We start from the raw sequence: 27,715 nt of genomic DNA on the forward strand, positions 1-27,715 counted from the left end.
AGTCACATGACCTTTAAGCCACACCACCACATGATCATGAAGCCACTCCCACCTGGTCACATGGCCAGCAAGCTACACCCACAAAATAAGCTATGCCCATAGTGTGGTAATAAAATTTTTGCAGCCTGGTTCTCATGCTTGAGCTTGGTCTAGACTAGAACATCTCTAAGGTACCTTCCAGCTCTATTATTTTATTACTTTATTTTATTTATTGATTTTGTCCATTGCGAGTTATATTGGGTATACATATAGTAAATATATAATGAAGATTATAGAGGATATACTCATAGTAAAATATATCTAAGAAAGAATAGAAGAAATAGGAATAAAATGTATCAGTGAAAGAATAGAATGAATATAGGAAAGAAGAATGGTATAGGAGATACAGGAGAGCAATAGGACAGGGGACGGAAGGCACTCTAGTGCACTTATGCACACCCCTTACTGACCTCTTAGGAATCTGGAGAGGTCAACCGTGGATAGTCTAAAGGTAAAGTGTTGGGGGTTTGGGGATGACACTACAGAGTCTGGCAATGAGTTCCACGCTTTGACAACTCGGTTACTGAAGTCGTATTTTTTACAGTCAAGTTTGGAGCGGTTAATATTAAGTTTAAATCTGTTGTGAGCTCTTGTGTTGTTGTGGTTGAAGCTGAAGTAGTTGCCGAAAGGCAGAACGTTGCAGCATATATTTTTGTGGGCAATACTTATATCATATTTAAGGTGTTTTAGTTCTAAGCTTTCTAGACCCAGGGTTGAAAGTCTAGTCTCGTAGGGTATTCTATTTCGAGTGTAGGAGTGAAGGGCTCTTCTGGTGAAGTATCTTTGAACATTTTCAAGGGTGTTAATGTCTGAGATGCGATATGGGTTCCAAACAGATGAGCCGTATTCAAGGATGGGTCTGGCAAAGGTTTTGTAAACTCTGGTGAGTAATGAGAGATTGCCAGAGCAGAAGCTACGTAGGAGGCAGTAACAAGCCACCTTAATGAAGAAAACGACCATGCGTCAGTGATTTTAATATTTAGAACAACAATGGATGCCAAGTAAAGCCACCACAGTGGCTGTTGTTTCCCCTCCTGCCATCCTTTGGTTGGCGTTTGCTGTTTCAAACTTCTACACTTTATACACAAGGCCCTTTTCCCGTTCACTTGCAAGTTCCATCTCAAGATCTGAACGGAAATAAAAGAGGTGCATCGCTTCCATTGAAAAACTTTAAACCGGGCCACAATTGTTTATACGGTAGCGACAGAAGCACAGCCACCAACCCTTCCCCTTATTATACTCCATATACTGTTCTTTTCTGCAACTCCTCCTCTGTAAACTAGGGGAAGAAGGGGAGAGAGAGAGAGAGAGAGAAAGAGAGAAAAGCACGCGATTTTTGATGGACATCATTTTCGACCAATGGAAAGTTTGGAAAGAAGCGCGCTGAGCCAATGGGAGCGAGCAATTTGGTGTCAGGTGCAAAGGGATACAGGAAGTGATAGTTTGGAGCAGTTAAGAGTGCTGCTGCGGGGAGAGGCGTTGAAGGTAGTTAACTCTTCTTTGGGTGGGATTGTTTCCTTTGGGGTCGTCTTCTTTTCTGCGGGGAAAAATGGGTGTTTGTTTCCCCTGTGGGTGTGGACATAAGGGAGGACACATTTAGCCATTTGGACCACCTTTTATTTAAGCTGCTTTCTGAGTTCTCAAAGACGTTTAATCAACGTCTTTATTTTAATCATATACTGTATCTCTTCCATCTTTTCTGCTATTCTCTCTAGTTATATTTTACTCCTATATTTTCTCCTCTATTCTCTCTTTGATACATTCTACTCGTATATATCCTCTATAACTTTCATTGTGTATTATTGTGTATTGGACAAAGCAAATAAATAATAAATGATAAACTAATAGCATGCGTGGATTCACTTTGCACCTCTTGAGAACCCAGAAAGCGGCTGAAATAAAAGGGAGTTGAGACTGAAGTGATTTGGTGGTCCACCACTTGGTGTGTAATTTTTACCATTAGGTAAATACTGTATAGCTTGGAACAGGTCTTGCACATTTAAATGGAAATGCAATTTTCAGGACATCCTTGCTGACATCCTAAATGCACCTCGGTTAATAATCTGATCGAGTTGGATTTACTCTATTTTTACCTCCAAATTACACTACTGGCATTGCCAGCAAATAAAGGGTTGACACCTCAGCACCGTAGAAAATAAAATTGGAGTCTTAGAACTGTATTTTTCAAAGTTGGCAATAATAAGATGTGTGGACTTCAATTTCCAGAATTCCCCAGCAAAAAAATGCTGGTGGTGGAATTCTTAGAATTCAGATCCACTTAATTGCATTGCTTAGTTTTAAAGATGGATCATAATTTTAAATTTTTATTCAACCTTGACATCTTTAAACTGTCAAGGTTGAATAAGAGATTTAAAACTATGATCCATCTTTAAAACTAAGCAATACAATTAAGTTGTTAGTAACCATAAGCACACTAATATTTTAGAGCCCTTAATCCTGGTGATGATCTTTTAGTAATCCACGTAGATGTGTGAGGTTTGGAGTTACTATCTAATACAGTAGTTTCATCCTAAAAGTGAGATTTTTAAACTGATGAATCCTATCAGAAGTTCACTTACTATCCCTTTAGAAGCAGAGATGGGGAATTATAGCCCTTTTATGACTTGTGGACTTCAACTCCCAGAATTCCTGAGCCATTTGTTCTGGCTCAGGAATTCTGGGAATTGAAGTCCATAGGTCATAAAAGAGCTTCACAATCCCTGCACTTCGAGTATCATATCTTCTTAAAGAGGCTTGTACAGTACTAAAATCCCAGATGTTAGAAGCAGACTCATTAAGTGAGAAGGGAGGAATAATTTTGGAGAAACCTAAAAGCGAAAAAGATACAAAAATTATTGGGAAATCCACTCCCACCTTGCTGAGCCTGTTCAGCAAATGCAGGATGCTGGCTCACTGTTGGGGGCTGCTGAAAATTGAGGGGAGGGTTGCATTAGAACAGCCTGGCAGTGGGTGGGCACAGTTGGCTGAGCTTTAGCAGGCATATTATATACACTGTCACGTGTTGTTTTTAGTTCCACTCAGTGTTGTTTAATGTCAACAGTGTAAGTACATTTTGTGTAAAAGAGTATATGGAGTCTGTGTTGGGCAAATAAGAGCAAGATATGAGAAATTGGGAAAAGTAAAGGGAGAGGAGATGTTAAATTGACACAATGATGGAACTGGGACTGCGGAATTATAGATTGGAAGAGGGCATGAAGTGCTAAATAGAATTCTTTATTGGCCAAGTGTGATTGCACACACGAGGAATTTGTCTTTGGTGCATATGCTCCCAACATACATAAAATAAAAAGATACATTTGTCAAGAATCATGAGGTACAACACTTAATGATTGTCATAGGGGTCAAATAAGCAATGAAGAAACAATATTAATAAAAATCTTAAGGATACAAGCAACAAGTTACAGTCATACAGTCCTAAGTGGGAGGAAATGGGTGATAGGAATGATGAGAAAAAACCCTAGTAGTAATAGTAATGCAGACTTAGTAAATACTGTAGTTTGACAGTATTGAGGGAATTATTTGTTTAGCAGAGCGATGGCGTTTGGGGAAAAATGTTCTTGTGTCTTGTCTTGGTGTGCAGTGCTTTGTAGTGACGTTTTGAAGGTAGAAGTTGAAACAGTTTATGTCTAGGATGCAAAGGGTCAGTAAATATTTTCACTACCCTGCAGGTCCTTAATGGAAGGCAGATTGGCAGCAATTGTTTTTTCTGCAGTTCTGATTCTCCTTTGAAGTCTGTGTCGGTCTTGTTGGGTTGCAGAACCAAACCAGACAGTTATAGAGGTGCAGATGGCAGACTCAATGATCCCTCTGTATAAGCAACTCCTTGGGCAGTTTGAGATTCCTGAGTTGGCGCAGAAAGAACATTCTATGTTGTGCTTTTTTTATCATGTTAGGTGACCATTTTAGGTCTTGAGATATGATAGAACGTATAAATTTGAAGGTCTCTACTGTTGAGATTCTGTTAAAATCTCAATTAAAGCACCCCTGCCAAAGCTATATAATCTGTGTTTGAAGCCTTCCAATGAAGAATGTCTCCTCAGCCATCTGGGTAGTTAGACCCACTATCAAACTCTTCTTACTGGTAGATTTTTATTTTTCCCGTGACGGTCAAACAAAATGTACTTTCTATAGCTTAATGCAATTGTTTATGGACCTATATTCTGGGCCAATGGAGAATAAATCTTTCCTCCTTCTGTGAAATCTTTTCAGGTAGTTGGTCCTATTATATTCCTTGATAGGCTTTACTTTCCAATCTTCTAATTATCCTTGTTTCCCTTGTCTGAGATTACCATCTTGTCTGCATCTTTCTTAAAGTGTATCTGTACAGCTACTCCAGATGGGATCTGGCCAATCAGATTAATGATTATTTCTTGTAATTTGGAGCCTATTTTGGGGGGTGCAGCATGAAACTGCATTTGCCCTTTTTTCTAGCCACACAGTAGTAGACTTACATTGAGTTGCCAAGCAATCACTATTCCAAGATTATATAGAGTCTTTTAGTGTTGTACCACATGATTCTTGACAAATGTATATTTTATTTTATGTACGTTGAGAGCATATGCACCAAGACAAATTCCTTGTGTGTCCAATCACACCTGGCCAATAAAGAATTCTATTCTATTCTATTCTATGGACATTATGCCAAAATGTTTCCCCAGATCTCATAAAATGGGGTTTTATTTTTGTACATCAAATAATGTAGTCCAAACACTTGGGCAGATTATTGAAATTGAGACAATGATTCTAATTACAATAATAGTCATTTATGTAAGGTGGGGGAATCTGGTTCAACTTTTTTTAAATCCATATTTCTATCTGATCAACTGAGAGGGAAGGAAGAAGTACAGAACTGTATTCTTGTTTAATTATAGTCGCTACTGGTTGCCAGGTGACTTCCTTTATGGTCTTTGAATTTCAACTGAATTCTTCACCTCTTGTTTGATTTCCTTCTCATTTGCTGGAGCATTCTTACTGTAGGCATGTGTGCTAGTGTCATATAAGCATTTCATAACTTCCATAATTTTGTGGACCTGATTGAACAAAATGTGATTTTGTTTCTGATCTACAAAGGCTCGACCTCATATTGGAAAACTCCATGTTCCCATAGCAGGAGAAGAAAGTAGAATTAATGCAAATACCTCAGCACAAAACTACAGAGTATTATAAAGTCCACAAGAAAGTGTGCGCTGCTTTATTCTAGCACAGGAGTGTCAAACTTGATTTCATTGAGGACCTCATCAGGATTGCGGTTGACCGAGGGGAGGGCCATGGCCAGCTCGACATCACTCGTGTCCGGGGGGGGGCGTGTATTGACCCAAGCGCTTTGCCAGAGAAAACAGGCTCCCAAGTTCCATTTTTGGCTGCGATCGTCTCCTGCAGAGGCACCGTGGGCCAGTCCTTTGCTGTTTCCAGGGTGAATCTAGCCTGTGGGCCTTGAGTTTGACACCTCTGTTCCAACACCTTGGATCCTAGGTGTCCCCAGGTCTTTGGAAATGATTAAAATGTCACAATCAGGTGCCAACTGTCAGTTACAATTTTGTAAAGGGGTGAAAGCTGTGCTGGGTTTATAATTTCTGAAATAGTATTTTTTCCCCCTCTGAATCGTCTTTCCAATACTGCTGGAAGGTATATATTGAGAAAGGGGACTCTTAAGAATGGCTCGGATGAGAATTAACCAATACAACAACTGTCTGTCCTTCCCACAAGAAATACACTTAGTATCACGAGTTCTTTCTGCTACAGGTTTTAGACAGGGCTCTCTGAACTTGGCAATGGAGTGCGGGTGGGGGAATTCTGGGAGTTGAAGTCTACAAGTCTTAAAGTTGCCGAGTTTAGCAACCCTTGTTTTAGACCAGGGGTCCCCAATCCTTGGCAGTGGCATGTCAGAAACCTGGCCATGTAAATAAGCAAAGTCCCACCCATGGGAGGCAGGCAGCATAGAAAACCACACACCCTCCGGTCTGCAGGAAAAATCTCTCTCCATGGAACTGGTCCCTGGTGCCTTAAAGGTTGTGGACCACTATTCTAGATCAGTGGTTCTCAACCTTCCTAATCCCATGACCCTTTAATACAGGTCCTCATATTATGGTGATCCCCAACCATAAAATAACAAAATTATTAGGAAACTCGGGTGCATTCTAACTTACCTCGCTGCTGGTTCGCTTCCTCCTGTGCTGCATAGTTGTGCCTCGTGGCCATGCATGCATTTTGCATGCACATGCATGTGCAGTGCCGATTTTTAAAAAACAATTGCAAAAAAAGGGCAAAAATAAGATGGTGAGGCATGCGCAGTGCTGGAAATTTGGCTTCTGCGCATGCTCAGAAGTTCCCATGGTACAGGGTTTTTTTCCCTATTGGTCTATTTGAATGTGGGTGTACCCGCCTGGAGACGGATAGAAGAATGGTGTCTCGGTTCCAAGACCATTGGAATATATGTGTTTTCTGATAGTCTTAGCAACCCCTGTGAAAGGGTAGTTCGACCCCCAAAGGGGTCACAACTCACAGGTTGAGAACCATTGCTCTGGTATAGACTATTAAATAACCTCGTGTTGAGGCTGGTCTTCCTGTTACAGAGAGGAGGGATCTAACCCTTAGGGACTTTACACAAACATAGTGCTACTTTGTAATTAGGATTATGATTACCCACCTCTGCCGTCAGGCATGGGGGAACTGAAACATCTCCCCCTTGCCCATGTTGTTTTGGTGTTAGATTGATTGTGTGCTTGTTTTTTAATATTCTGGGGTTGTTTTTTTAATGAATTTTTTAGCTTAACATTGTAATTGGATTGGTGGGTATTGGATTTGTTATTATGTATTGTTTTTACTTTGTTGTGAGCCGCCCCGAGTTTGCGGAGAGGGGCGGCATATAAATCCAATAAATCTAATCTAAATCTAATTATATCTAGGCTGCAAAAATCCAGATGATCCCTACACAGCAGCAAAGAGAGTTTTTGTCTTCTAAATTTTTTCAGCCCTCTTTAATTATATACAGGTAGACCTTGATTTACATTTGTTTAGTGGCAATTTGAACCACAGCACTGAAAAAAGTGACCTATGACCAGTTTTCACACTTAAGACTGTTATAGCATCCCTGTGATCACATGCTCAGCATACGGACACTTAACAACTGGCATATATTTATGACTGCCTCAAGGTCATGTGATCACCATTTTATCTGGCTTCCAACAAGCAGAGTCAATGGGGGAAGTTAGATCTGTTTAACAGCCGCATGATTCACTGCAGTGATTTGCTTAACAACTGTGGCAAAAAGGTTGCAATACGAGGTGCCACTCACTTAAGTGCCTCGCAGAGCAAGAGAAATTTTGATCTTTCGTTAAGGACCACCTGTATGGATGTTTATGAGTACCGTATTTTTCAGAGTATAAGACACACCGGAATATCAGGCGCACCTTCGTTTTGGGGGGGGAAAAGAGGGGAGGAAATCTGCCTACCAGGTATTCATCTGGCTAGAGTCCTTAATCTGATCAGCTTCAGCACATTCTTCTATCCCCTGGTTAGGGCTGAAAAAAGAAATAATCTTCAGAGGGAATAGCAATGAAAACAAGCCTGCAAAGACTTAGGGCTGGGGAAAAAACTTATTTGCAGTAGCAATGAAAAAATCCTGCAAGCCGGGAAGATTGTTAGCACTTTGTTAGAGCTGGGGGGAAAAAACTTTTTTTAAAAAAAGGAAAAAAAGCTATATTCAGAGTGCTCTGCCGGGCTCTCTGATTTTCTCCCAAAAATTCAAGGGTACAAATTTCAGACACACACAGGTTTGAAAATTCAAAACAAAGTTCTTTATCACAAAATTCAAAATAAACTAAGCGCTCTTTTTGTATTGCAAAGAGCACTCGTCCCAAAACAATCTGGTAGTCTGTACAAGTCCCTTAATCAGTCCTTAATTACTTAGCTTGCAGCTGTGAAGAAACATCACAGCCCTCCTTCTTCCACAAAGTGAAACACACACACTTTGCTCTGCTTTGGTTTCAAAGTCGTGAAAAATCAACAAGCAAAGTCCCGAGACAGCAAGGCACGGTCCTGAAGCACAATGATCAGATATTCTTCCACAACGGCCCACCCCACACGCTGCTATTTATATCAGCAGCACTAATTACTGGAGCCCCACCCAAACACAGGTGGCCTCTCTTATCTCCTGTAATATGTCCTCAATTGGTCTCTTCTACGCATAACTCTGTGCCTGCGTGGGTCCAAAACTTCCTCATCCGAATCGACCGAAGATAATGGAGATTGGCTTCCTGGGCTGTGTGCCAAGCCCCCCTCTTCCAAGTCACCCCCACCTTCTTCTTCGTCTGAAGACACTGAACTACCTGCCTCTGTCGGCAATAAAACAGGCCTATGACATGTTGATGTTTCCCCTGCATCCACCTCCACATTCCTTGGGGCAGGAGCTGGGCCAGAGCTAACCACAACACAGAGTATAAGATTTACCCAAATTTTCAGCCTCTTTTAGGGGGGGAAGGTGCGTGTTATACTCTGAAAAATATGGTAGTTAAAACTGCAAAGTGAGAATTGGTCTATCTCTTGCTATTTGAAGAACGTTCTTTCCCCTATTGTTTCTGTGTGACAAGTAAGATTTGACTGTGGGCATATTTGTTTATTACTAATCAATTTTTTACAGCTGTCCATCTCATGGAAATGGCCTCAGGGCAGTGTGCAACACCCTCAAAAAATAAATATAAAACAATGATTACCTGAAATCATTATAGTCAGTTATTAAGAAACATTAACAACTAGAAGTAAACAAGTAAAGGAAAATAATAATTGGAAGCATATCACTAATTGGTCACCTTACAAGTTCACTCGTCCCTTGAGGTTCTCGGATCCCATCTTTAAAACTATCTGATAGAATCCCAGCAATCTCTGTTGGGCTTTATCCCCAACCCACTCATCCTTTGAGCCTTGAAGATCTGGGCCTTTCCCCACATGTTGAATTAGGAAATACGTGTAGATGCTGCTGGGGTTTTTTTTAATTAGTTTCCTATCCCCAAGTTTTTGCTTTCTTATGGCTTTTGCTATACAGAATTTGACAAAGTAGAAAGCGTACTTTTTGGTAAGAAGATATAGGCAGCATCACCACCAGATGGATTTGCAGTTGCTGTGATGGTGAATAATAATAATAATAATAATAATAATAATAATAATAATAATAATAATAATATTTATTAGATTTGTATGCCGCCGCTCTCCGAAGACTCGGGGGGGGGGGGGCTCACAACAATAATAAAAAACAAAATTATAGCGAAATAAATCTAATATTAAAAAAGAAGCATATAAAAACCCTATCATATTTAAAACCAAACAACACATTCATACCAAACATAAAATATAAAAAGCCTACGGTACGCATATCAGAGGAGACATGCAGAGCCATCTATGCTGGCACACATGCCATTGCCCCAGGTCAGATCTCCGTGGTGTTTCTTTCGTGAGCTTCTTCTTCCCCGCAAACGACAAAACAGAAGCTTACGACAGAAAAAGATCTTACCTCTTGGACTTCCGGTGGTGAGGTGAGCATGAGCAGGAGTGAAGAAACAGATCTCCATTTTCCAAGCTGGAAGCCTTAAAAAGACACTACGCACCTCGGAGGGACAGACAGAAAAAGAGAAAATTCCAAGGACCTCGGAGAGAAAGGCAATTTCTCCAAAGGTTCAGGAATACTCCCTTGATTCCAGCCGGGAATAAACCAGCCATTTTGGCACGTTCCAAGTGCTGACAGATGAAGAGAAGGAAGCGAAGATTAAGAAATCGTCACAAAAATGTTAGGTATGAGAAGAGATCCCCAAAAAGGAGGTACAAATATTGGATTGAATGGAGGAGCGGAAACATTGTAACTTGAGGATTTGAGGCAGAGTGATTGCCTGGCGGGCAGTGATTCGGGAGGAGGAAAGAGTAGAAAAGTGACCGCTAAATAATTTGAACATTCTACAGACATTTATAGTTATTGACTTACCTCCTTGCATCCAGTTTCAGCAGTCCGATTAGCACCAGAAAATAAAATTCTGTCTCTGCCTCCCAGCAATTTGCCTCCTTGCAGCTTTAGTTTCACTTTCGGTTTTAGCACGCAGCCTGCCTGCAGCCGCAATCAGCTCAGGTCAGGCAGCTGCTAATCAGTTGCTTGGCTTAACAGGCTCTGTTCTCTTTGCTGCAAAGAGGTAAATTGCTGGAAGGTAGAGGTCAAAGGGTGGGTGGCAATGTGGGGCTACATTTAGTGTATAAGACACACCCAGGTTTCCACCCACTGGGATGGAGAAAGAGGCAAGAGAAGGCACAATAGGCTGTACTGCCCCAACCCCGTTCAACCGTACTTCTTCCAGCCCATCCGCCCCATGGTGCCTTGAATGAGAAAATCAGCTGCAGCTCCCTGCCGGATTTTCCTCGCCAGGCGCTACTACACCAGTGGCTCTACCCTGCCCGGTTCTGCCCACTGCCACTTCCCACACACTTCCTGGGAGACTGCCAGAGCAAGGGGCGGGTGGGAACAGGTGGGTCCAGCCGGCACTCAGCTTACCTTCCTGTCAAGGCAGTATCACTTTCTCCCTGCCCTGCCAAGGTCCATAACAGCCCGGAGATCACGCTCCTGGATGGCACATGACAGGGAATGTGCTGCTGCCGGGCTAGAATGCGCTTGCCATTGCTGCCACCTCTCTTGCCTTCGGCTCCAGGACCTTCGTGGGCTGGGAAGCATCGGAGCGTACACCTCTGGAGCTCTGCCAACTTTAGATTAGATTAGATTAGATTTATTGGATTTATATGCCGCCCCTCTCCGCAGACTCGGGGCGGCTCACAACAATAGCAAAAAACAGTACATAGTGACAAATCCAATGCCCACCAATCCAATTACAATTTTAAGTTAAGAAATTCATAAAACAATCCCAATATATATAAAAAACAAGCACACAATCAATCAAACAAACAGCAAAACAACATGGGCAAGGGGGAGATGTTTCAATTCCCCCATGCCTGACGGCAGAGGTGGGCTTTAAGGAGTTTATGAAAGGCAAGGAGGGTGGGAGCAATCCTAATCTCAGGGGGGAGCTGGTTCCAGAGGGTCGGAGCCACTACAGAGAAGGCTCTTCCCCTGGGTCCCGCCAGACGACATTGTTTAGTCGACGGGACACGAAGAAGGAGTTTGCCAGGGGCCTTAGCAAGGCAGGGAGATAGTGGCGCTGCCTGGAGAGCTGGTGGATGGGTGTGTTGGGCAGTCTCCAAGCCTCGCCAGGAAAGTACGCCAAATGTCAGCCAGAGCACTTTCTTCCTTCTCCTGCTATCAAGAACAGAAAGATTGGAAAAGGCATGGATGTTTCTCCTGTGCATTCACACATTCAGTGATGCCCTCACTTTCTCTCATCCAGATATACCTGTACATATTTTATAAGCCATAAATTCTATGTCAGGAATCCTCGGTCTAGTGGTCACCGCCTGGAACTCATTACCTGACTCTGTTGTTGCTTCCCCCAACCCCAAAATCTTCAACCTTATATTATCTACAATCGACCTCTCCCCTTTTCTAAGAGGTCTGTAAAGGGCATGCATAAGTGCACTTATGTGCCTAATGTCCCTGTCCTACTGTCTTATTATCCTTTCTATTACTATGTTCTACTTATGTTATGTTAATATGCACTATAATACTATACTTGTTTGACAAATAAATAAGTAAAATAAATAATAAGGGGGTTGGTGAGTAATTTGGAATTTTAGGAGCATCTCATAGCTGCTGTCACAAGATATTTGCCTTGGGGGAGGTTGCTTTCTACTGCAGAAGAAAGGGAAGGGAAAGAAAGGGAAGGAAGGAAGGAAGGAAAAAAGAAAGGAAAGAAAGAAAGAGAAAGAAAGGAAGGAAGGGAAGACCAACCAATCAATATCAACTTTATTTGATTAGTCAATCGACCATATCAAAGCGAGGAAAAGGACCACATCGGTCGTCATAAAACTGTGACTGGTTAAAATACTGTACAATAAAATTGGCTAAAATAGAGGGAATTTGAATAAATAACAAGTTAAAATGCAGTATAATATGCTAAAATTGAGTAGTAAAACATGAGAATATAACTCGTGCAAAGGATTATATTAAACAAATCTAAGATACTGATATAAAATATTCTTAAGTGAGTTCATCTCCTTTGCATGCCACCCCAATATGTTCTATGAAAGGAAGGGAAGAAAGAAGAAAGAAAGAAAGAAAGAAAGAAAGAAAGAAAGAAAGAAAGAAAGACTTATGACCACAATTGAGCCCAAAATTTTGGTTGCTAAGAGTATTGTTCAGTGAGTTTCACCACGTTTTACAAGTTGGCCATGCCCACCTGACCACCAAGCCACACCCACCTGAAGGAGGTGAGGATGGGGGGCACTGAGGATGAATTTGTAGCACCAAGGGGGCAGTGGACTAAAAAGGTTTGGGAACCACTGATGTAGATAAAGCCTTTTCTTTTTCAGCGCTATAGACTTTCTGCTTCCTTCCTTGCTGCAAATAAATAAACCTGACCTGGAGCATTTGGATGTGGGTGGGGGCTTGTGCACATAATCCTTTAGAGCCCAAGTGCCTACAATAGTAGCATTGCAAATGTTCATAGAGAAAAATGTATACAGTAACAATGACCACTTCAGGGCACATAGTGTATTTCAACGCAGCAATTGCCAGTGAGGGAATCATCCTGCCTATGAGGATGGCATTTGCAGTCAGTTCCTCCCTATAGCAAGGCTCAAGTAAAGAGTTTGCATAAGAAGCAAATTGTAATGGATTTAAATATATTTGGCAGGAAAAATTGTTAACCTTTCTGGACTGAATAAGTGAAAAAGAGTGGGGCTTTTTATCCTGTCTCAGTCTAATGCAGAGTAATTTATGTAGCTTTCTTGGCCAGGTTTCCGTCATGTATTCTTTTAGTCTAATTGCAATAACAAAATTGATTTGCTTTGATGGAGATGTATTGGTCGATGCATGTTCCCATCATTTGGTCTTGGAACATTAAGACCTTAAAACCAGAGGATGCTAATTCTATTTTGTCCTTTTAAATGTTGTTTTGAGTGTACATGGACGCGACTGGAAATGAAAAGCTGTAATATTTATTCTGGAATTGTAAGGACATTGTTGAAAGAAGGTAGCATTTTGAATTTAAATCATTTCAGGGCTTTAAGGCCACAAGGAATTCTAAACATTGAAATGATGTCTTTCTTGCCTTGAATGTTCAGTTTAATATTAAATGTTTTAATCTCATTTGGATAACACGCCAATGCTAGGATTTTTAAAATGGTTTAAAAAAATGAAAAGGGAAGGGAAAGGAAATGTAGATATGCTAATGGGGGACAGAAGAAATAATGTCTCTTAGCCCCTTGAGATGAAAAAGGATGTGGGTGAGAAACCCCCCCACAAAAGGTAATGGTTCCTGCTGTGGGAAAGATATGATATAATGTGTTTAGGAAGAAAAAAAAGGGCAACAAATGTAGTCAAAGAATAAGGAATAGATTATAAAAAGACAGAGGGAAATGTAGAGTTTTTGTGTAGAAATAAAAGAATTGTTTTCAAAGTGGATGAAAATGGTTAAGAAAGGAGCCTTTACTAGAGGCAATGGAACTAAAAACACAAGTGCTGAACTTATTTAAGCGATTATTTCATATCTGGCCTTTCATTCACCAATTCAATGTGTCATCTTCCTCCTCTTTTTCCCCTCACAGTAATAATTATGTGGGGAGAGTTCGGCACAGAGAGAGAGAGAGAGACCAATTTAAATATAATGAGGTGGAGGTACGATTGTGTATTTTAGAAATAAGTTTGGGAATGATAGTGAGATGTCAAAAGCGGAGTTGAAATGTGCATTGTAAACGTTTGGGTTTGAGGAAAAGTTACTTTAAACAAATTTTGGCGCTGTGAATTTGTTGAACAAGAGTGCAGGCGTATATGGTGTAGTTAAAAAAAATATTCAGATGTGAATTTATGTGTATGGAACGGCTTGGGCACATAGTTTAAAATGTCCCTGAAGAATGCCACAATTGTTCTCCTGTATTAAACGGTAGGAAAGAAGAGTGAATTCAGAAAGCAGAGTTTGATCAATGTACATGGCAAGGTGTTTGGCAGAAACGGTTCAAGAGATAACAATGAACAAAATGTGAGAAGCGTTCTGCAGCTTTATGCTAGAAACTTTGCAAACCAACTGATTGTGAGATTATAAAGTTTATTACATGTTTTTGTTTTGATTCAGAATGCAGCTGCGAGAGCAATCATGGGCTTTCCCAAATATGCCCATGTCACACCAACACTCCGCAGTCTGCATCGGTTGCCGATCAGTTTCCGGTCACAATTCAAAGTGTTGGTTATGACCTATAAAGCCCTTCATGGCACCGGACCAGATTATCTCAGGGACCGCCTTCTGCTGCACGAATCCCAGCGACCAGTTCGGTCCCACAGAGTGGGTCTTCTCCGGGTCCCGTCAACCAAACAATGCCGCTTGGCAGGACCCAGGGGAAGAGCCTTCTCTGTGGCGGCCCCGGCCCTCTGGAACCAACTCCCCCCCCAGAGATTAGAATTGCCCCCACCCTCCTTGCCTTTCGTAAGCTACTTAAAACCCACCTCTGCCGCCAGGCATGGGGGAATTGAGATACTCTTTCCCCCTAGGCCCTTACAATTTTATGCATGGTATGACTGTATGTATGTTTGGTTTTTATAATACAGTAATGGGTTTTAAATTGTTTTTAGTTTTGAATTATTATTGTACGCTGTCTTGTTATTGCTGTTAGCCGTCCCGAGTCTTCGGAGAGGGGCGGCATACAAATCCAATAAATAAATAAATAAATAAAGTAGACATCACTTGAATTATGGAACATGCAAAACACTTGAAAATGGAATATGGATTAGAAAATAACTGGGTCTGACTGAAAAAGGAGTGAATATTTGCAAGTTATACATAATTGGCAAATCCTAGGTCTTCAAACTTGGTAACTTTAACCCTTGTGGACTTCAACTCCCAGAATTCTCCAGCCAGCTATGCTAGCTGGAGAATTCTTGGAGTTGAAGTCCATAAATCTAAAAGTTGCCAAGTTTGGGGACCCCTGCCCTAGAGCAAGTGGGTGAATTTGTATATCTTGGTGGAAACTTACCAAAGATGGAAAATGACAAGCAACATCAATGGGGGAGGCTAGATCTGCTTAACAACCATGATTCATTTAATGACTGCAGCGAATTGCTTAACAAACAATAAATTGCTTAAAAAGATAATAAATCAGGCACAACTCAACACCGCTTTACTTAGCAACAGCAATTCCTGTCCCAATTGCGTTTATAAGTTCTAGGACTGCCTGTCTATGAAGGAAGTTGAAAACTGATAAAGTTATGGCTGAAGGAGACCCCAAGAAGAGCAAAAAGCAATGTTGGTTGCATGAGCTTAGTGGAAGCAAAGATGGTTTCAAGGATAGGAAAGTAGAAAAGGCTATAGAATGAATGGCGTTTGTAAAGCCGTGTTTATAGATTGCTCACTTTTTTGTTATTGTCTGTCTTTGAATTCCTTTGTTCACTGCAACATGATATTTTTCTGCATGATTTATCTCAAAAGGGAATAAAACACGGGAAGTTTCTCAAAGTTCAAAACGTTTCCTTTTTTATAATTCTTCAAACCTATTGAGAGTTTGGTATGAAACATGAATATTAGAAAACTTTATAACATTTTTTTTTAAAAAAAAACCCTGCTTTCTTGTGTTTGGGTGCACTTCCTATCCTGCTGTGTAGGATATTGTTAAAATTGGTATGAGTAAGAAATACAAATACTAATATATATATATGAAAAAATATGTCAAGAATCCTGAAATTCACACTGTGCTGTTTTCCCAAATTACTCCTTGCTAAATTCATACATCATGTTTTTGTGCTGGATGGTGGATGGGTGGGTGGGTGGAGGTTCTTAATGAGATGTGTGAAATCAACCAAGATTGTTTAAAACTCATGATTTATGATTTGGTTTCATAAATGAAACAAGCCATTGTAATTTGTTCCAATCCATAATGAAAACAAACAATGTATGTCTATGGGTTTTTTTCTTTTTAGACTTTTTAATGTAAAACTGTTATTTTAGATTTTAATTATTAGATTTGTTACCATGTATTGTTTTTATCACTGTTGTGAGCCGCCCCGAGTCTACGGAGAGGGGCAGCATACAAATCTAATTAATAATAATAATAATAACAATAATAATAATAATAATAACAATAATAATAATAATAATAATAATAACAATAATAATAATAATATACATAGATATACACCTGCCATATGCAACCTGACCCTGGAGAAAAAGTGAATGGAAAAGGGATTCATTGCATTTTTTTAGATGGCTGGTTTGTGTAGTACTGATGGCCTTCTAATTGTACATTGTTGGTCTTACTTGTGTCTTCTCCTCTCAGTTCACAGATTGTTCTCTTGGGAAGGACCATGTGGGATCCCAATGCAGGTAAAAAGGGAAGGCGATTTAATGGGATTTGCTAGGATACTTCTCTAAAAGCACAAATTAAGTGCAGTGTGTCATTGCCTCTTAAATCTCTCTGGGCAAGTAGTTGGCCTCAAGAGTGGAGGCTTTAATGGAGACCAGCATTTGGCAGCATTTGGAATGCAGGATCCTTGCTGAATTAATAGATTTGTTGCCATGGTCTCTCTCTCTCTCTCTCTCTCTCTCCCCCCTCTCTCTCTCCCCCCTCCCTCTCTCTCCCCCTCTCTCTCCCTCCCTCTCTCTCTCTCCCCCTCCCTCTCTCTCTCTCCCCCTCCCTCTCTCTCTCTCTCCCCCTCCCTCTCTCTCTCTCCCCCTCCCTCTCTCTCTCTCCCCCCCTCTCTCTCCCTCCCTCTCTCTTTCTTCCCCCTCCCTCTCTCTCTCTCTCCCCCCTCCCTCCCTCCCTCTCTCTCTCTGTTTCGCACCCCCCATAATACCTTAAATGCCATTATATCGGTGCCTCCTAACACTGTCAATGTAACAGCATTAGCACACTGGTGGCAAAAGTATTGCAAATTTCCTGTGGAAAGGAAATCGTCCAGAAGCAACTCTGAAGGCATTTATGGCCGGTTGCAATTAACTTCAGCCAGCCCACTTCCTGCAGCCGAATTAGTCTGTCTCCAGTAATCTGTGGAAGAACTTCCTGTGCGTTTTCCTTACCGCTGCCTGCCAGATACGCTTCACTGATGGCTCATTTGGGTTTTTCCTTTTTAAGAGACATGCTTAAGGTTGAGACGCACAAACACGGGGGAATGCTTTTGTCATGGACGTCCAGATGTGCACCCCGAATTCTCCCTAAGTGATGGAACTTAAGATAACCTGATTTGCTAATTTGGGGGGGGGGGGCGGATTTGCTTTCAGATTTGGTTATCTTTGGTTAAATTCTATTTAAAAATAAAACAAAACAAAACCCCAAGCCAAAGCATCTTTATGATGTTGCTCAAAGAGCAAAAGCATTTGCTATTGCCATTGGGTGAAAATCTGCGAGAGGTCTTACGGTTATCGCTGAGCACACTACTATAAAATTTTGGGGAAATAGGAGTTGGTGGTACTTGCATCGATCCTGAGTTGAAGATAACTAACTCGCCTTTCCCAGTCCAATCTTAATCCAAATGTATTGGACGGTCTGACGGTGTCATAGAATGCCTCAGTTTAGCAGCAATTTGGGTGTACAGGTTAGGAAGGAATTGGGCTTTGGGTTGAGCATGTGCTTGTCTAAAGCTACAAAATAGAACCAGGAATTCTGTGATCAAATTAGCCCTTCAGTGATAGGCATTCCACAAAGGTTGGTCTTCTTTAGGTCCCGTCAATGTCGGCTGGCGGGTCCATGGGGAGGGCCTTCTCTGTGGCTGCTCCGACTTTCTGGAACCAACTACCTCCTGAGATCCGGACTGTCCCACCCTATTGGCCTTCTGGAAAGCTATAGAGACTTGGTTCTTCCTGCAGGCCTGGGGCCGTGGATCGGATGGTGTACCATCGAGATCCAGCCATGTATGGTCTTTAATTGTGGGATTCAAATGGTTTTTAGATTGTTTTTAGAGCTTTTGTTATTATTTATGTTTTAATCTTTGCTAAGAGCCAGGAAGGGAGGGAGGGAGAGAGGGAAGGAAACAGGAAAGGAAGGGAGGAAAGAGAAGGAAGGAGGGAGAGGTGGAGAGACAGGAAAGGAAGGAAGGAAAGGAGGCAGGGAGACAAGGAAGGAAGGAGGGAAGGAAACAGGAAATGAAGGAAGGAAAGAGAAGGAGAGTGGGAGAGACAGGAAAGGAAGGAAGGAAAGGCAGGGAGACAAGGAGGAAAGGAAAAAAGGAAGGAGGGAAGGAAACAGGAAAGGAAGGAGAGAGAACTGGAGAGACAGAAAAGGAAGGAAGGAAAGGAGGCAGGGAGACAAAGAAGGAAGGAAAAAAGGAAGGAAGGAGGGAGGGAGATAGGAAAGGAAGGATGAAAGGAAGGAAGGGAAGGAAACAGGAAAGGAAGGAAAGAGAAGGAGAGGGAGAGAGAGACAGGAAAGAAAGGAAGGAAAGAAGGCAGGGAGACAAGGAAGAAAGGAAAAAAGGAAGGAAGGAGGCAGGGAGATAGGGAAGGAAGGAAGGAAGGAAAGAGAAAGAAAGAAAGAAAGAAAGAAAGAAAAGGCCAGATTTGTTTCACCAAAAGTAGCAGACCTCTTGTTTCTTCTTTCCTTCCATTTTAGGGCAGCCAGGTGCCTTCCCTGGAGCACCTCCTCCCCCCAACCCTTCTTACCCAGGTGACTTCAACCCCGCATACCCACCTCCTGTGAACCCTGCGTTCCCTTCAGTGAACCCTGCGTTCCCACCTATGCCTGCTGGCCCCTGCCCTGTTCCCCCAGTAGGGATCCCGGGGCAACCTGCCTGTCCCCCGGGCCATCCCTTTCAGCCCCCGTATCCTGCTCATCAGCCTATCCCGCCTGGTGGTCCTTTGGCCCCACCCGTTCCTGGGATGCCAGGAGGAATAGGAGTCAACCCATTGCTGCCTGGGGCTGTTGCTGTGGGCGCCTACCCAATGGACAAGAAAGCTGCTAAAAAGATGAAGAAGAAGATGAAGAAGGCGCACAAGATGCATAAACCACACAAACACCACAAGGAGCACGGAAAGGTCAGTCGGAGAAGGGTGGGATGGCAAACCTGGGATATACTGGTAGTCCTCAATTTATGACCACAACTGAGCCCAAATTTTCTAAATTTGCTAAAAGCGAAATTTCCTCCCGTTTTACGGGTTTCCTTCCCACAGTCTTTAAGTGAGTCACTGCAGTTAGTAACACGGTTGTTAAGCGCACCTGGCTTTCCCCATTGACTTTATTATTATTATTTATTAGATTTGTATGCCACCCCTCTCCGCAGACTCGGGGCGGCTCACAGCAGTGACAAAAACAATATACATTGACAAATCTAATAACTCAAAATCTAAAATAACACTTGTACATTTAAAAATCTAAAAGCAAAGAACCCCAATATAAAAAACATACATACAGTCATATCATGCACTAGAACTACATAGGCAGGGGGAGATGTCTCAGTTCCCCCACGCTTGACGACAGAGGTGGGTTTTAAGGAGTTTACAAAAGGCAAGGAGGGTAGGGGCAGTTCTAATCTCTGGAGGGAGCTGATTCCAGAGGGTCGGGGCCGCCACAGAGAAGGCTCTTCCCCTGGGTCCCGCCAGACATTGTTTAGTCGACGGGACCCGGAGAAGATCAACTCTGTGGGACCTGACCGGTCGCTAGGATTCGTGCGGCAGAAGGCGGTCTCGCAGATATCCTGGTCCGGTGCCATGAAGGGCTTTATAGGTAATAACCAACACTTTGAATTGTGACCGGAAACTGATCGGCAACCAATGCAGACTGCGGAGTGTTGGAGTTACATGGGCATATTTGGAAAAGACCATGATTGCTCTCGCAGCTGCATTCTTTGCTTGTCAGGTCGCAAAAAGGGAATCACATGACCCCAGAATGTTGCAAACGTAAGTACGGGTCAGCTGCCAAGCATCTGGACTTCTGATTACATCACCATGGGGATTGCTGCAAAAGTCGTTAAGTGTGAAAAGCAATCACTTCACTTTCTTTCAGCGCTGTTGTAAACTTCAAACGGTCACTAAAATAACCGTTTTAAGTCGAGGACTATCCATATTAGGAATTATGATTTATTTCTAACTGTTGCCAAAGTATGTTTTTGTCGCAAATCTACCGTATTTTTCAGAGTATAAGACACACCTTTTTCCTCTCTAAAACAGGCTGAAAATTTGTGTCCCCCTTTTTTTTAAACGAGAGAGACGACCTTGCTCTCTCTTTCCTTACATGTTGTCACTTATACATTTCTAAGTTATTTGCAAATATTCATATCGATACCATAAATGCTTATATAATTTAGCTTTATTTCTTATAATAATAGTAATAATAACTAAGGTTCGTAAAAATACTTAATTGTTAATGTCAGATAGAAGTCATTCTAAATCAAGTAAGTGTCTTATCTAGTCATAAAATTTCTAACATTTAACTAATCCTTGCCTATCTAAATTATGGCATATCTGAAAAAGCTCATCCTCTTTGTTCTCATAAGATCACCTTAGTGCAGTGATTTTCAACGTTTTTTGAGTCGCGGCACATTTTTTACATTTACGAAACCCTGGGGCACATTGAGCGGGGGGGGGGGCTAAAAAAAGTTTGGACTAAAATAATCTCTCACTCTCTCTTCCTCCCCTTCGCTCTATTTCTTTCTCCCTCCCTCTTTCTCTCCCTTCCTTCCTCTTTCTTTCTCTCTCTCTCCATCCCTCTTTCTTTCTCTTCCTTCCTTCCTCTCTTTTTTGCTCTTTCTCTCTCCCTCCCTACCTCCCTCTATGTCTTTCTCTCTCTCTCCTTCCCTCCCTCTCTTTCTCTCTCTCTCTTGCTTTTCTTTCTCCCTCCCTCTTTCTCTCCCTTCCTTCCTCTTTCTTTCTCTCTCTCTCCATCCCTCTTTCTTTCTCTTCCTTCCTTCCTCTCTTTTTTGCTCTTTCTCTCTCCCTCCCTCCCTCCCTCTATGTCTTTCTCTCTCTCTCCTTTGCTCCCTCTCTTTCTCTCTCTTTCTTGCTTTCTTTCTCTCTCTTGCTCTCTCTCTTGCTCTGTCTTGTTCTCTTTCTCTCTCTCTTGCTTTCTTTCTCTCTCTCTTGCTTTCTTTCTCTCTGAGCTTCGCGGCACACCTGACCATGTTTCGCGGCACACTAGTGTGCCCCGGCACACTGGTTGAAAAACACTGCCTTAGTGTGATGTATTTAAGTTATTTTTTTTCCTTTCCCCTTCTTCTTCTTTCCCCCCCCCCAACCAATTGTACCATTTATCCCAATGTTTGTAGAAGACGGAGTCTTCTTTTCCTTTTATACGCATAGTTAATCTATTCATTTCTGCCAATTCCATTATTTTGTTTTTAATATGTACATTGGTGGGTGTGAAGTCTTTTTCCAGTTTTGGGCATAACGAATTCTTGCAGCTGTAATCAAATGTATAATTAGATATCAATCATCTTTTTAAATCTTTGTGCCGACCATTCCTAATAGAAAAATCTCTGGTTCCAATTTAATGTCAACTTGTGTAATCTTTTTTGTCTATTTCCAAAACTTTCTAATAGATTCTGTCCTCTAGACCTATCCACCACATGTGGAAATATATTCCTAACTCACTTTTGCATTTCCAGCATTTAGGAGAGAGCCCTGGGTAGATTTTGGCTAATCTTACTGGGGTAAGGTGCCAGCGATAAAATATTTTATAGAGACTTTCTTTATAGACTGAAGAGATTGTTAATTTTAAATTGTAATTCCATAAGTTTTCCCAATCATCTAAGTCAATTGAGTGGCCTATGTTTTTGACCCACTTGATCATTACCGTATTTTTCGCTCTATAAGACGCACCTGCTGATAAGACGCACCTAGATTTTAGAGGAGGAAAATAGAAAAAAAATATTTTGAGCCAAAAAGTGGGCTAAAATATTTATTACAATAACATAATAACTTAACAGCTGGGAAGCGGGTTCGGGGGGGTGCTGGGAAGCCCCCCAGGCCGGCTGCAGTCTTTTAAAACAGCCGCGCCGCTTCTCAGCTGACTCCTGAAGCGCGGAAGTTCGCCTTTGGCTTTTGGCTTCAGGAGTCAGCTGGGAAGCGGCACGGCTGTTTTAAAAGATCGCAGCCGGCCTGGGGGGCTTTCCAGCACCCCCCCCGAGCCCCCAACTCAGAACCGCGTTCAGACGATTCCCCCCCCCTGTCCCCGTCCCTGCGCCCCCTCTGCTCCAGCGCCTACCCCCCCCTCCCTGCCTGCATCTTCGCTCCATAAGACGGGGCTGATTTTTCATCCTACTTTGGGAGGAAAAAAACTGCGTCTTATGGAGCGAAAAATACAGTACTTCCTTTACTCTCTCTCCTCCATTTTATTATTAAGCATACATTTATACAAACGTTAAATTGTTTTTTCCTCCAGGCCTGCTAAAATTTTGTCTATTTCTTGGTCAATCGATTGGAAATCAAATCTTATCAAATCTGTTTTATATTTGTTTTGCAGTTGGAAATATGGCCACCAGTTGATGCTTATTCCTTCTTCCGCTAGTTCTGCCCTTGATTTAAGTTGGTTTTGTTCATTAAGTAGTTTTTTATAAGTAATTCTATTATTTAAGCAAAATAAGTTCAGATGCATTAGTGCTTCCAAGGGCGATAGCCATTTAGGAATCTGAAAATATTTTTTTTTCCTCATTTCCAACCAGTTTTTAATTAAAATTCCTCCGATATAATGATCTCTGAAATATTTGTATATTTTGTCTTCCTCATTCCATAAGTATTTATGCCACCTGTACTGTAGATCATATCTTTCAATGATTAGTACTCTCTTGTTTGATAATGACACCCATTCTTTTGTGTGTCTTATACTCCAAATATTGCTTTTTCAAAACTTTTTTTTCCAGCCCTAACTAGGTGCTAACAATCTTCCCAGCTTCCTCCTCCCTTCCAAGCAGTTTTTCCTATCCTAAGTCTTTGCAGGTTTGTTTTCATTCCTGCTCCTTCTGAAAAGGGTTTTTTCAGCCCTTAACCAGGGGATAAAATAATGTGTTGAAGCTGAACAGACTAAGGACACTAGCCAGATGAATACATGATAGGTCCATTTTCCTCCCCCTCCCCCTTCAAGGTAAGGTGCATCTTATACTCCGAAAAATACGGCATATCTTCTGTTTTCTGAAGAATCTCAAAGGCTGTTTGATTTGGACCCATATTTGGAATCTACGATTTACTCCTTGGTGATGGTGGAGGAGGAGGAAGAGGAGGAGAAGGAAGAGGAGGAGGAACAGAGGAACTTGTTGTTTTGGGGAGGAGAAGGAGAAGGGAAGCCTTGCTCAGTGAGGTTTGATTCCTAATTTGTGGCTATGCATGAAGGAATGTTTCAGAAGCAGTCAATGTACCAATTAGCACAGCAGTGACAATCTGAAACAGAGGCTGCTTTTGTTGTTCTGGCTGCGTTCCAAATAACTGATCAACACCATTGGTGTTGACTGAGGAGAGAGCTCCATGTGCAGCTATTTGGTTTGGGGGGAGCAGCTACTCACGTCTTGCTGATCAGGGTCTCTTGTTACATGTCTAATAATTAATAACAAGAGACCCGCATAGGGCAATCTTGAAAAACCCACATTTATTTTACTCGATATTGACTGCCCACCTCCTCCTCCCCCCCCCCCCAGTACATTTCCACAATCAAAGGACTACAGTCTTACTTTTGGAAAAAAATTATAATAAAATCAACTTAATATGATTATGCTTACTCATTAGATCCACACAGCCACATGGAATGTAGATATGTCTTCTAAAGTTCTCTTTCCGGGTTGGTGTGCACTGCAGAACTAGAAAAGGAATAACACTTCATTCTAGAAGAAAAACCCTGATAAACAATTATATTATTTATTAATAATTAACAGAGAAGACTCTTAGAAAGGTCCTGACTAAAAACTGATCTGATCAGACCGAGGTAGGAACTCATTGTTGTGAGCTGCTCCGAGTCCTCGAAGAGGGGCGGCATACAAATCTAATAAAATAATAATAATAATAATAATAATAATAATAATAATAATAATTATTATTATTATTATTATTATTATTATAGTGGTGGGATTCAAAATATTTTTACTACCAGTTCTATGGGTGTGGCTTGGTGGGCATAGCATAGGAAGGATACTGCAAAATCCCCATTTCCTCCCCACTCAAGGGGAAGGATACTGCAAAATCCCCATTTCCTCCCCACTCAAGGGGAAGGATACTGTAAAATCCCCATTTCCTCCCCACTCAAGGGGAAGGATACTGTAAAATCCCCATTTCCTCCCCACTCAAGGGGAAGGATACTGTAAAATCCCCATTTCCTCCCAATCTGGTAGGACTTGGGAGGCAGAGAATAGATGGGGGCGGGGCGAGTCAGAGGTGGTATTTACCGGTTCTCCAAACTACTCAAAATTTCTACTGCTGGTTCTCCAGAAGTTGTCAGAACCTGCTGAATCCCATCTCTGGGTCTCAGCTTTGAGCCTACACTTTGGAGATAAGAACAGTCATCAGTATTTTTCCTATTCATATGGTATACATAAATTATTATCTGACAGCCACTTAAAGTCACTAAGATTTTTTTTAAGAGAGTGATGGGCTTGGACATTATTTGTTAGACCTCTGTCATAAATGTTCAAAATATCCAGAGGATCCAACTGCTTAAGAGTTGCTTGGAGTTTGCCACCACTAGCTGGACATACAATCAGATTATTGAAACCTTGTCTAATTAAAGTTCCCTGGGAGGAGCTTGAGCTTGTTAATATTAAGGAAGTTGATGGAGTTGTTTGTGATGTTAGTCCTGCCACCAGTAATTTGGACCATTCCTTTGAATATCATCAGAGAGGTACCAAAAGGCTGGGTCAGGGCAATAGTCAATGCTCCCTTGAAAGAAGGAAGTGCTTCTGTCTACTTTGAAAGAGTCAGTCTCCAACTTTTTTTGTTGGGGGGGGTGGCACTGTTCCATAAAGGAACAGGGGTCCTACCTGTAAAACTGTGCTTTATTCTTTTGCCATTCTGTCAAGCTGTCCAGAAAAAATATTTTTGGAGGGCCATATAAATGAATTCAGCTTTACAAGTACGACTGAGACCTTGCAAAATAGCTTTCTACTCTATTTAGCATTAATGTGACTTGCAGGAGTGACAAGGAATTAATAGGATTTTGAAATTTGTTTTTGGATTTTTAAAATTTCTTATTTGTATAAAATAACTCAAAAGCACCTGCGTTCTCTTTTCCCCACAAGAACCACCTGTGAGTTGGGCTGAAGAAAATTGACTAGCCCAGGGGTAGGCAAAGTTGGCTCTTCTATTACACGTGGACTTCAACTCCCAGAATTCTTGAGTTAGCATGATTGGCTCAGGAATTCTGGGAGTTGAAGTCCCAAGTCATAGAAGAGTCAACCTTACCTACCCCTGGACTAGCCCAAAGTCACCAGCTTTAATGTTTATGGCAGGATTAGAATTCAAGTCGCCTGGTTTCTAGCCTGATGAAACTTTTTAGATTGGTTTTCTCTTGCAATTTTTGCTTGTAAAAAACCTGCCCTTCTTCTTTTTTAAAAAAATATATTTTTATTGGTTTTGCACATAAAGTTACATAAAACAAACGTAAAACGGTGCACAATGCAAGTGCCCATCACCTGACTGACAATCCCACCACCACCAATTTCGGGGGGTTCAAATATTTACTAGTTTATATATATATATTATTTCCTTAGCTCTACCTTGCATTTGTTATTATTAAAAGAGTGATTGGAATTTATTTTTTCACATTTTCGTCACAGATTCTACTCAGCATATAATGTACAAAGAGTGAAATGTTGATGTTCAAGTACTCAGCCTCAACCCCCCCGATACCTAGAATAATAATAATAATAATAATAACTAATAATAATAATAATAATAATTATTATTATTATTATTTATTAGATTTGTATGCCGCCCCTCTCCGAAGACTCGGAGTTAGTAGTGGTGGTAATCAGAAATATGAATATTCTATAAAACAGCAAACCTGCATACATGGACATAATTATAGCTGTTACTGTATATGTCATAATTATCGACACTTGACAATTGTAAACTTTCCTCTCTTTTTTCCCCCAGCACTCCTCCTCTTCCTCCTCTTCCAGCAGCAGTGACTAACTGACATGTCTCCCTACTTTCCAACGGCATCGTTTCCCACCATGGCTGATCCTTGCACTGCTCTTCCTGCATCCATAGAATATTCACTAGATTGGTTACTAGATAAAAATGACATCTGCTTGCTTCTTGACTGCCCTCCAAGGTGGCCAGGCGTCAAGCTTATCCATAGGACTGGACTGCCTGCTGGGAGGCTAGAGTCCACTACTGGGCTCCAAAGCAGTATACCTGCAACTGTTGGCAATTGTGATTATACATTTCTGCAATCAAACCTTCTCCTGGCGCTCCAAATATTTTATTGGGAACCAATCAAATGATTATTTTCAGGTTGATTGGGAGGGCAAAATCCACCCAAGTGCTTTTTAAAAATTATCATTCACCAAAGTTTGTGTAATGTTTGTGTAATCGTGCCTGGAGAAAAGGACAAAAAAGTGGAGATTGCTCAATATTATAGCTGCATTTGGGAAGTATTGCTTATTTAATAGAAACTGGAATAATCCGCTTTCAAAACAATCACAAAATATAATGGGGATAATGGATAATGCATAACAGTATGCATGCAGAAATTTATTGAGATATTCCTTTATCTTTGTCATTACATACATTCATGTATTTGTAGCATATTTTTAGAAAACTTAATTTCTCCAGCACACAAACATTTTGGTGGCTCCTGGTTTGCTTCACTGAAGCACTTTGTTCATGGCTGCAATCTTTGCTCGACATTTGTATTTAATTTGTGACAGCAGTATCTTAGTAAATTGCTCCAGGGTATTGAAAGATCATGCTACATACATATTACATAATATGTTCCAAACTTCCGCGTTTGGAAGAAGCATTTTCTCATTCCTCAGTTCAGCATTATTGATGCTCCATTTAAACTGGCTGCTTATGTAATACCTAGACACGTTTCTAAAATGAAAGGAGAAGTTTGCAGTTAGCCAGTTTTTAAAGAGAAACAACCACAATCACATCATTATCCAGCTTGGCACAAATTGAGATCTGCATTGGATTTCTAATAACCTTGGTTGGGATCCAAAAGCCCGTCCAGAGTAGCTCTCCACCAAAGTATAGCATTTAATAGGACAAAAAATGCATAAAATCTATTGGAAGTAACTTTAGTAATTGTGTTTAATTATCAGGTTTAAGTAAAGGGATTAGTGTGTAAATCAAAAGACTTTGTATTGTGTACATTCCATCTCAGTTTACATCTTGTATGTCAGAAAGACTATACAAAAATTTCACAACTATCATTCCTGAAAATTGTGTGCCCCTAAGTTGCACAATGCCTACAAGGTTGAACTTAAAAGTATCATGTTTTGTTAGAAATGTTGGGTTCTATTTTACAGATTGTTTTTCTGGCCAGTGACAATAATTACAAGTCTGATTTTTGCTTGTCCTAAACTTGCTTCTCCCTTGATAAAAGATTTAATGCTCAGCCTGAATTGTAGCGTGATATTTTATGCCTACAAAATAAAACTCCAGAAAAGAATCAA

General features: G+C 41.1%; 1 protein-coding gene across 1 annotated transcript; it reads left to right on the forward strand.

The window, feature by feature from the left end:
- The first annotated feature begins 1,438 nt into the window (after positions 1-1,438).
- On the forward strand, positions 1,439-27,715 carry PRR13 (proline rich 13). Its single transcript, XM_070740753.1, has 4 exons — positions 1,439-1,524; positions 16,465-16,511; positions 18,733-19,154; positions 26,187-27,715. Exons 2-4 carry the CDS (start codon positions 16,493-16,495, stop codon positions 26,223-26,225), a joined length of 480 nt encoding a protein of 159 aa, XP_070596854.1. The 5' UTR covers positions 1,439-1,524; positions 16,465-16,492; the 3' UTR covers positions 26,226-27,715.

The sequence above is a fragment of the Erythrolamprus reginae genome, chromosome 2 (genome assembly GCF_031021105.1).
Source record: "Erythrolamprus reginae isolate rEryReg1 chromosome 2, rEryReg1.hap1, whole genome shotgun sequence".
Taxonomy (NCBI): Eukaryota; Metazoa; Chordata; class Lepidosauria; order Squamata; family Dipsadidae; genus Erythrolamprus; species Erythrolamprus reginae.